This window comes from Dermacentor silvarum, chromosome 4 (genome assembly GCF_013339745.2).
Source record: "Dermacentor silvarum isolate Dsil-2018 chromosome 4, BIME_Dsil_1.4, whole genome shotgun sequence".
Lineage (NCBI taxonomy): Eukaryota > Metazoa > Arthropoda > Arachnida > Ixodida > Ixodidae > Dermacentor > Dermacentor silvarum.
In genome coordinates, this window is record NC_051157.2 from 26,561,202 (window position 1) to 26,572,032 (window position 10,831).

Below are 10,831 nucleotides of genomic sequence, written 5' to 3' on the forward strand. Positions count from 1 at the left end.
CGCTAGATTTTTTTTTTTTCGTTTCTAATCAATAGCATGCCCGAAAATCAGGCATCGCGTGTAATGCGTAAACGCGTAATGCAGCTGGTTTTCATCAATAAAATTGAGCAGGGCCTGTGGTGAGGACCACAAGTCCGTCGAGGGTGGTCGAGTACGCAGCTTGGATGTATCTGCACTTTGTACAGGTATACAGGTGCCTCGATGAACGCAGTCAGAGGCTACATCACGAGAGGCGCGAGAGGTCTGCGAGAGCAGCTGGGCGAGGGCAAGTCCCAGCGAGGGTGGGCCGACAATGAAGGGCCATGAATGTGTGTCGATCAATGCAGCATGCGAATCCGTCTCACCGCTTCGCGCCGGGATAAGCCCCGCGGAAGAACTGACTACACGGAGTTATCAGAGCGCGTTCGGACTACACGGGGTTATCGGAGTGCGTTCGGAACAAGTATTTTCTTGTTATTCCGTGAGCGCTGGCTATTGTTTAGAGGTGACGGGCAAATGACTTAAAGGTAAAAGGCTGCGTCTGCCTCAATAGTGACGTTTAGGTGAACCACATAAAATTCGTTCGAGTTGGCCTATTGGGACCCATTGTCGAGTTATGTCAACGCTAGCGGGTTGGGCTGACCGAGGGTCGAAGCGAGTGCAGTCAAACCACCTGCAAGGGGTGGATTAACACGTCCAACCCGCTCGTCCAGAGATGCATGTAAACGCAGTGCTGGGTAAGCTGGACTTCTGATGCGACCAGCTTTCGTCGAGTTCAAATAAACGAAGCTAATGCGTTCTGAGGCACACATCACAGTCGCACAGTACTCGGCAACCGTCGTCGCAGTTGCATGCACTTTGTGTGAAAATAGCAATTCGTTCAAGATCCTACTGAGGTCACTCGCCGCTTGGAATGAATCAGCGTAGGCCATTAGTTTTGACGTTTCTTGTGGCAGGAGAGAGTGCAAGGAAGTCAACGCGCCGTATAAAGCTCGTAGCTCAGCGAATAGTGATGGGGGCGCGAGGGCAACATGATGGTAGTATGTTTGGGACCGGATCGTGGGAAGACATGTGAAGGCAGCATAAACTACCTGGCTAGCGCCACTGTGACAAAAGTCCGGAGGTGGCCACTATCTTTATTGGCTGTTTTCAGCATTGGAGTCTCATGCGAACTTGTACTGCGGATGCGACCGAGAGGCTTGTGGTCATTAGATGCTTGCGTGGCTGTGGTGGTATGCTGCTATGGCTGTCTGACAAACTATCTGCGTGTAGGTACCTTCAATGATAGGAGTAGCTAACAGCTTGAGGAGACCTGAAGAGTGCAGCCGATGGGCCTGACATCTCGACGTTAGCTTCCCCCTGAACAGTAGCAATAGTGGTGAGGCACTATAGACCGGCGATGGTCCGCTTTGTTTCCTTGTCGGCCCCGTTTAACAGGATATCTTGAATGATAATTCTAAGAATCTGTGTGCAGAACTCCAAGGGGAGGGCCTCTGCGGCAGGCATTGCAAAGTAAAATCAGAAATTTGTCTTGCAACGGAATTTGATCAAGTGGCTCGGTATGCTGCGCAGCTGCATGCACGAGTCACAGTAATTAAACTGCAGAACATTCACAGATTACTAGGATCCCAATTAAGCCTAAACCATTAATAAATGTGGGTTGAAACGACGTTAGTTTCGCCTAGTGCGTGCAGTGAAGCTTTGCAGAGCCGCTAGGTGATGACAAAACCAAAAGAACGCATAAAATAAGAGAAATGTGCTGACCTCCGACAGTGTACTTACTTCAAAACGGGCTCCATTCCACATATATGAGTATGTTATCTCTTATCATCCGCTACGTTAACTTGGGCAAAATCATAACGAAATGCTCTTTATTCTCAATTTAAAAACCACACATGCCACACCTAATTGTGCCATCTAGCTTCCTGCCTGGCATTTCTTGCTCCTGTTCTTTTGTGAAGTGGTGAGTACGCTGTTAAGCTGGCACAATCGATGGTGGAAAGTAGGCGCCATTGAAGGCATCGTTGTCCATCCGCAGTAATATAAAGATCGATTTTACAAGGACGCAGAGGGACCGGAACGAAAAGAACATAACACAAAAGCACAGGTCAGCGCTTTTCCTGTGTTTTGGGGTTTCCTTCGCTTCGTCCCAGTCGCGCTGCGTTCGAACCAAGAAGGAACCGACTCGGCCAAATCAAGATTTTATTGAAAATCTATGTTTCACCACCAGGAGTTGGAGAACGACCAAGCATTATTCGGAAAGTAAGCTACAGCAGGACGCCGGTACCGCTGTTAAAGTGGCACTGAAACATAGTCTTGCGTCTTGAGTTCATTTATTTATATTTTGCCGAATTAAGTAGATGCAGACTCCGTAATCCCAGTATGGCACCTCAGCTACCTGAGAGCGCAACAAATATTAAAGTCAAGACGTTCATGGAGCGCCGAGCAGCTTTTCCCAGGGAGTAAAAGAGGCCGCAAGTTGCATCATGAAATTGGAGGTTGCACTCGCGTGCTTTCAACCACTGACGCACGCGCCTACAAGGCCAGTACATGCAGTAGGTCCCACCGTGACTGCGTTGCCGAAAACATTACTCACCGCGAAAGCCCCCCGGCCCCTTCTCTCTCCTGCCCCAATGTCTTCTTCCCTCAATTAGCTTAGCTTTCGGAGGTATGATCACGGTGTGGCTAGCATCGACAACACAGGGCTGACCAGTATGCGTCAGCGGCACGTAAGTACCATTAACAACCATCGAGACGGCCATTGTCATGACACCGGCACCATATGTAAGGTTCTAGTCTTCCGCTGTTTAAGAACTTTGTTGGAGTCATAATTCATTGCGTATTACACAATGACCGGCTAGGCGTCAGTGTTGGAAGACATTCTAAGTTTTCTCGTCGCCCTCCGTAGATGCACTGCAAACATTGCTCCAATAGAAATACGTTGCCGATTCATAGATGAAGGGTTTATCATTAGACAGGCCAGCGCACAGGCGCGTTCATCTTAGGTTCGGAAACGAACTCCGCGCTGCCGTGTCCCGTAGACTCTGAATGAACGGCTTCCAACTCCATCAGAACAAGCACGTTTCCCTCATCCTTGAAGATCTGCGCAGGCACGTACAGAGTCGTTTGCGGACCGGCGGCAGTCCAGTAGCGACCCAGGTTGAAGCCGTTGAGGAACGCAACGCCCTGGAAAGCATACATGACAAAAGTCACTGCTTTATGCTAGCCATACCCATACGGTTATAACTGTCATTTACTTCAGGGATATAGAAGTGAATTGCAGCCGCTCTAGCAGCAACAAGCATATCATGCTCGTTGTTCTAAACACAAACAAAAATTCCGCAGCCACAACTCCAGAGGAGCGCTACGTAATGCGAAGCGTAGTTGTTTGGTAATAGAAGGTCACTTACGAACCGTGGTGATTTTATGAAGCGAAACGTACCCCGCAGGTTGCATAGATGAAATGTTTATATGACATTGAATTGTTAGAGATGATGATGATTATGTACAATTGTACAAATTTACATTTTGTAATATGTACACTTACACCTATGTACATCACTTCACATAATTGCTCAATGTCCATCGGTTCAGAGACTGTGGTTTCGACCGCATCTTGTCCGGTTACATCACTGGTGGCTTCACTAGTGGATTCACCTGTTATGGCAGAGCAAACCTAATATGCGTCATTGCTGACGTCAATGAGTACTTAGGTAAGAACCCAGGTGCGCTGCCTAGAATCTGAAATCAGATGTGTCAAGCAATAAGTGATTCCACATTATTTCATCTGTGCTCTACCTGGTGTGAAGATCACGTTGAGCGCTATCTGGGTGTTTGATAACAGCTGTGAGCCCCAAATTCAGTCCCAGGTCACTGTTTGAGACACCGCGTTGGACTGCACTACCTTCCGGATCGCCCCACGACAACGATCTACATTGCACAAGAACGCTTTGCATAAAAAAATAGCGGTAACGTAATGAGAGCGCAGTTAGATCCGTTGATTTTGTAAGAATACTTCGTCTGCTCTTCAAACATTTGTATGTTTACTCTGCGCCTTCTTTCCTTCCCGCCCGACACATCGGTAAGCTGTCTCATATTGAATACCGGGGCCGCATGTGCATTCTCAATGGCCACGGCACAGAATTCTGAGAGTGTGGTGTCAGCGTCTTGACGCGGAACGAGGTCGATGCAAGCGGAGCGAAGTTAGATCAGCAGCCAATTGCTCCCCACTGTAGTTGTATTTCTCGTTCACGACGCCACTCAGATCGGTAATCGTGTCTCAACGTGCCGAGCGAACACGAAGGTACTCAATGGCACAGACGGCCGGTGCCTTCCTGCGTCCAATTGCCACCCCCTGTGGGGGTATGTCACGTAGGATGCTTTCAGCATATTTCTATACCGGACTCGGACGCAAAAGACGATCCAATGCCACTATATGGTATCACGAACTAGTCAGAATAGCGAGCAAGAGTACCATGCTGAGGCAAAATTCCGTTGTCTACGGCAGTCAGGTCACGTCTCGCTGACCCACTTGCGCAATGAAACGAATGCGAACAATTTCAACGACGACAGCGTTAAGTGACCTTCGAGGATGTACGCACGGCAAAGGTAAAATATGATGAGGTGTATAAGATACTGATGCATATCACTCCAAAAATACCATAGTGATGTTGCCAGCGATACTGTGTTAACTATTTCTATAGTCAAGAGTAATGACAGCCTACTGCTAGTGCGCGAACTTAAAACCTATATATGTATACGGCTGGCTATAACAGTACCATTAAGCAACCACGGCAACCCCGGATAACTATATCGGCCACTTGATGTGGACATTTTGCGATATTATAGTGGAGGCCATGGACCTGTTGCGCTGGACGCAAGGGTGCGCAATAATTGCGCAATTTGTACGAAAAAAGAAACAATAAAGAACAAAAAAATCGACTCAAGTGTGTGGCGGTGAATAACCATATTCGCTTAAATTTCCTTCACAGCTGAACTTTATCGAACACAACCCTCAGTTTCTCTATAAATATTTATCCGCTGCCCGTAATACTAGACGACTTCCGGTCGCACGTCCACCTCGCTCTCTTTCTTTAATTTTTTTGAAGAATTAAAAAAAAACTATTTTTAAAGTACAAAAGCAGTATGTAATACGCATCGTGCTTGAGTATACATACAAATATAAACAAACAAATAATATTGCTACATGCATATTGCGTGTTTCTTCTGGACGATGCGCGCGGGCGCCTAGACGATGAAGACGAACTGCTCTGGGCTCTCGAGCTATCGGCTGATCTGGCCAGCGCTGCAGCTATCATTTGTAAATATACTTGTAAATAATCTCCTGTACTTAATCCTTCGTTCGCGTAACAATATATATCTGTCAATATAGCCCTACCAAGCTAAGGCTTTTTTGTCAAACAAACGAGGCTAGCAGCAGATTGCCACATCATTTTTAAGCGATGAAAGACATAAGCCAGGTCAACCCGTCACCTTGGTCCACTGGTCCAGCCGCAAGAAGCTGTCGTACAAGCGTTGGCTCTCGTTCAGCGCGAAGGTGGTCGCGTACACCGAAAGCCCACGCCCGGAAGATTCGGGCGGATCACGGCTCAGACGGCGAAGTCGCTCGAGAGCACCGGGCTCCCGCAGCCAAACGGCGTTGGAAAGGCGGATGGGTATCATCTCCCAGCCCTCCAGACGCCTGTAGTCCAGTGTCACGTTCTTCACGATGCCCTATCATCGAGCAGCAGTTTCAAAAATACGCTCAGTCAGGCTCAGTGCGTGGTCCATGAACGAACGAACATGCAAGGGCGAGAAGATAAACCGAAATCAAAGAGGCAGACGCCGAAGGCATCAGCAACTTGCCTTAAGTTTATCAACACACGAGACAGTGAAAAGCCCTGTGCGCCGGAAATAACGCGCGTTTGGGCCTTTCGTACTGCGCAAGATTACAGACACGCAGGAGGAGGTATCCTGCTTGCTAAATTCTGCTCGCGAACCGTTTTATTGCGATAGCAATTTTACGGACAAGCAGCCAGACGCTCCTCTCACGTGGTAGGAGCGTCGGATTGCCTTTTATTTTAGTTTTTTTTTTAACTCCACTGTCTTCGGGATTGGCCCACGCTTTTAGAGTGTAGTCAGCCGTTAACTCGCTGCAAGCTCCCCGGCTTATCGCAGATAACGGCTTCCAGTGAACTTGGTGCGCGTGCGCTACTACTCTTTTTGATCTCGTCGCTTCGCGCCGTTAGAAGGCGCTGGCCGGTTGGCCGGTCTAAAACCCCTATGTATAAAAAGTAGCGCCATTCTTAGATCTAGCAGCCACCGCGCTCACCCCGGCGTTTCCTCCTCGCCTGCTGTACGCGCTGTACGCACAAACGGATCAAACGTGCTATACAGGGACAAGAACTTCGTTGTGATGGCATGCTGCTGCGCCTTTAGTTGCCGCAACCGACAAGGCGAGGGCAAAAGGCTTTTTTTTTTTTTTTTTTTTTTTTTTACCATCCGGCGAGCGCAAACGCTTGTTGCACACTTGGTATTTGCGCCGTCTCGCATCGTCGTGTTGCTACTTCCAAAACCGCATTATTAAGGCCAGTTGCTGACTGACGAAGCCAAATCGCGCCTCAAAAACTTCTCCGTAGGGCGCGATCGAAGTTTTCCGCGGATTTCCTCTGGTAGCGCGTTAGCTGTCGTTTGCCGCGGCAGGCCCGACGTAGGCGGCACCACTGTCGTTATCGCGCCTCGATCGCGCTGGCCGCTCCGAGCGCGACAGTGGAACGGGGGAGGAGGAGGGCAGTGGTTGGCGCTACTTTTTATATGTAGGGGCTTTAGGCCGGTCGATGCTCGCGCGGTACTGTTAAAGAATCTGGAGTCTGTACATATCCACGGGAATGACCCACATCTTTAGCTTCGGGACCGGCCCATGAAAAAGGCTAGAAACTCAAATAACTGCCTTAGCGTGGAAGCTTGGGCGTGTTGGTTATTCACTGAAAAAAAAAGAATAAAAAAAGGGAAAAAAAGAAAAAAAAAGAAGAAAAGGGAGAAAAAAAGAACAGAAAAAAAAAGGAACAACACAGCGCGCCATACACTTGATTGTCATCTTTCGGCCCTGAGACAGGGTTGCCTGTGCTCTTTTGAACGCCAGTGGTCCGTGCGTTCAGTGAGCACATGACAGTGCTTTCGGTTCCTCGGAACAGACACTGAATCGACGCAGCTTCCACGTGCGACGGTTTCGCGTTTGCCCAGACGCGGAAGGGAAAAGCCACAAAATAGGCAAACGTTTACATTCAGTGGTGTGTTCTATCTTATTTAACTGGTGCTAATAAGGTGTTTATGTTTTCTCTTCCCTGTCTAAATTAACGTTGATTAAAACGCGGGCCTCTTTTCAGAAGCGCTCTCAATTGTGTGCGCTGTCTTCGTAGCTTTCCCTTCAAAGTTGTCGGCAAGTGTAACTGGGGCAGTGCGCTCTGTCTTCCTGGCGTCTTCCGCTGCCTGCCGTGCCGCCTAAAGTCCCTAGGTAATATTTTTTGCTGCAGAAAATCTAGGGACTTTAGTGCCGCCTTCAGAAGGTTTTCTTCTAGCTGGGCAGCGTCCATATGGACCAGTGCACAGTATGGCATGCTGCGGTGGGGTGTGCCATTGCGAACCTGCACTAGATCCATTTTAATATTGTGGCTAGTATCATCTCCAACCAATCTGCTTTGCCGGTAGCCATTTCATGCTTACATCTACTCTCGATTACGGGAGAGCCCGTAATTTTCTTTCTTTTATTTTTTTTTGCTCCGCTTACTGACTGGTGTTCGCGCAGCAATATTCACATTTAACCCGATGTACAACGCCATTTACGAGCCTCCTCCCCTCCCCGGAAAAAAAAAAAAGAAAGCCGCATTACCTCCCAGAAAGTGGCCTTTGAGGCGTCCTGTTAGAAATGCGGTGGGACATCCGTCTGGATTAATATACGTGGGAGGCAATATATTCCTTGTGTTTGTAGTTGTCCAACAATATCCTTAAAGGACCGCTTTTAAATTACTCAAGAAACACATAGTCTGCATTCCGATTCACCCAACCTATACGATTTTTTTAAAGTTATAAATAACACGCACAAAAATCTTCTCTGTAAGGAAATAATAGCGACGTCTGAACAATTGCTTGCACATCTTTTATTTGTCCTGTTAAATACAATTCTTGCCAAGAATTTTTCTATTATAAATTGTTAATATTTGGATGCTTGGCGTGAAGCTGAAAGCAAATTAAACAAAAATGTAATTCTCAGGTTTTACGTGCGGAAACTACGATCTGATTATCAGGCACGCCGTAGAGGTGGAATCCGCATTGATTTTTTACCACCTGGGGTTCTTTAACGTGCACCCAATGCACGGTACACGACTACATGGACGTTTATGCATTTCGCGCCCGTCAAAGTGTGGCCACCCGGGCCGGGATATAATCCCGCGACCTCGAGCTTAGCTCCGCAGCCGTTAAGCCAACACGGCGGGCGAAGCTGAAAGCACGGCATGGACGGTTGGGATTCTGCGCGGGACTGACCTTTCTGTCGCTTATGAAGTTTCCGAAATTTATTCGTCCTTGGTTCTCCACGAGTATTGAGAGGGTCTGGTTTGGCTTGACGTCAATTAAAGCATCAGTCACTTCCTCTCGCGAAACAATCCCTATGAAGGCCTACACGAAGAGAAAGGAAGAAAATGTTAACAGTGAAGCAGGTTCGTGTGAGACCGATGTCGGTTTGTGCAAAACACATAATTCAATGAATGAATGAATGAATGAATGTGGGATACAGAGGCATGCAACTGCAACCTTACAGCTTTTTTTTTTCTCATTTTATTTCGTTAAAAGTTCAATTGCAGTTCGTGGTCAAAGGACTTCTGGAATAGATTCTGCCGATGGTTCATGAGTCAAACGACGACTAACGCGGAACCGAAACATTTATCGCCAATATGGGATATGACCCATCAGATCCTAGATTAGAAGGATGTATTTAATAAGATGACTTAGGACCTGTTTGCGGAGGGCAAAGGTAAATAGAGTCAAGCATGCCTCACTATATGTAAGCCTCGAATTAAACGCATATTGTCTGTTAAGCTTTAGTGCGTTGCCGGATTCAAACTTCGAAAAACGACATCGTCTGTCTTGATTAAATTAATTAATTAAATTATGGGGTTTTAAGTGCCAAAACCCCGATATGTTTATGAGGCACGCCGTAGTGAGGGACTCCGGGTTAATTTTGTCCACCTGGGGTTCTTTAACGTACAGCCTAAGCACGGCACACGGGTGTTTTAACACGAAAGTGTTTTATGCCGGGGTCCACCAAGACTTCACTGACGTATTTCCGTCACGGAAATACGTCACACGAACATACACGAACATAATACAAAGAAAGAAACCAGAAGAAAAAGTTCCACAAACATGCAAAGTTTGGAAATCGAACCCACGACCTCTCGGTCCGCGACGATAGATCGCCGAGCGTTTAACCCATTGCGCCACAAACGCATTTGCAGAGAGCTACACAGACGCGCCTTATATATCTAACACTCCTCCGTGTACCCGCGCTCTTGCTCGGGGCGGTGCCGCCGCCTACGAGCAGAAAAGAGAAGTACTGCATTATGACACTAACGCGCACCGACAGTGAACGCTTCGGTGGTCTCAGCACTAAGACGCCTCGATGCCAGCATTCGAAGGGACGCTGGCATCAAGAAGCACTACCAACGCCACCAGGTGGCGTTCACCGTACTCAGCACAGCGGAGCGTGGCCTCCGCAATTAGCTCTGAAAATGTTTCTGAAGTTGATCGCGGAGGCTGCAATTACGACGCGCTGTACGCGCTGATTTGACTCGGTGACGATTCAGTTACGTGCTTTGTCTTGCGCGTTGTATTAGTGTGTCAGTTACGTGCTTCGTCTTTCGCGTTGTGCTAGCGTGTGCAGCGTAGTGCAGCTTCCATATGCACGACGGTTGCTCATGGTCATCGACGTTGGTAGTCGTGATGGAGGAGACGTGCCACCAGGCGTCAGCGTGGGTGCATCAACGCCTAAGGGCGCTTTAGCCACAAAACACCAATAGACATTATATATCAATGTGCAATAAACATTACACTACTTCTGTGAAGACACGTTTCACTTTCGTGTTCTATACCGATTCCTATATAAGAGGGATCAACCACATTTTTTTTTTCGACAGTGAAACAGACGCGCAGTTTACAGAATTATTGCTTCTAATCATTTAGATTGCCTCGACAATCTTCGTAATCACTTCATCCGTGTTTCTGGATATCACATCTGACCTATCAATCAATAGTTTACAAGTTATGTAACAGCGCCAAAAAAAATTAGGAAGAGACGACCATAGAGACCGAATGAAAACACCGCTCTTTTCACTATGTCTCTATCGTCGTCCCTTCCTTATTTCTTTTTACACGGTTACATAAGTTGCAATGCCCAGCAAGCATTTATTTGCATTTCGCCCCCATCGAAACGCAGCCGTCACGGCCGGGATTCGATCCCGCAACCTCGGGCTGGTCTGTCTTGGGTTTGGGTCGGTGCTTATCGCAAACTGTATTTACACCTGGGAATTTCCACACGCGGTCATGCACATTTAGAGGCACCTCATTGGCACCGGGAATGTGATCTGGGATCGCGAAATATAAAAATGTCGCAGTTTCGCCCGAAAGGCGAAGCATCGATTGCGATAGCAAATTATTAGAGAGCTATTCGGAGTAGGGATAGTGGTTTTATCGGCAGTATAAACTTGGACACATTCGCTTACTAACTGAATTAACAATCGTGGTGTCAACGCACGCAAGCAAACAAGAATAGATCACACTGAATGACCACAGACAACGACTG

General features: G+C 47.5%; 1 protein-coding gene across 1 annotated transcript in view; it reads right to left on the reverse strand.

Moving 5' to 3' along the window:
* Positions 1-2,197: 2,197 nt before the first annotated feature.
* LOC119448392 (beta-galactosidase) overlaps positions 2,198-10,831 on the reverse strand; it is a 27,134-nt gene continuing 18,500 nt past the window's right edge. Inside the window, exons 13-15 of the mRNA XM_049665158.1 lie at positions 8,521-8,652; positions 5,473-5,712; positions 2,198-3,165 (exon numbers count right to left, since the gene is read on the reverse strand). Of these exons, the coding sequence (XP_049521115.1) occupies positions 2,950-3,165; positions 5,473-5,712; positions 8,521-8,652 (588 nt within the window). The 3' untranslated portion in view covers positions 2,198-2,949. The remainder of the gene's footprint in view (positions 3,166-5,472; positions 5,713-8,520; positions 8,653-10,831) is intronic.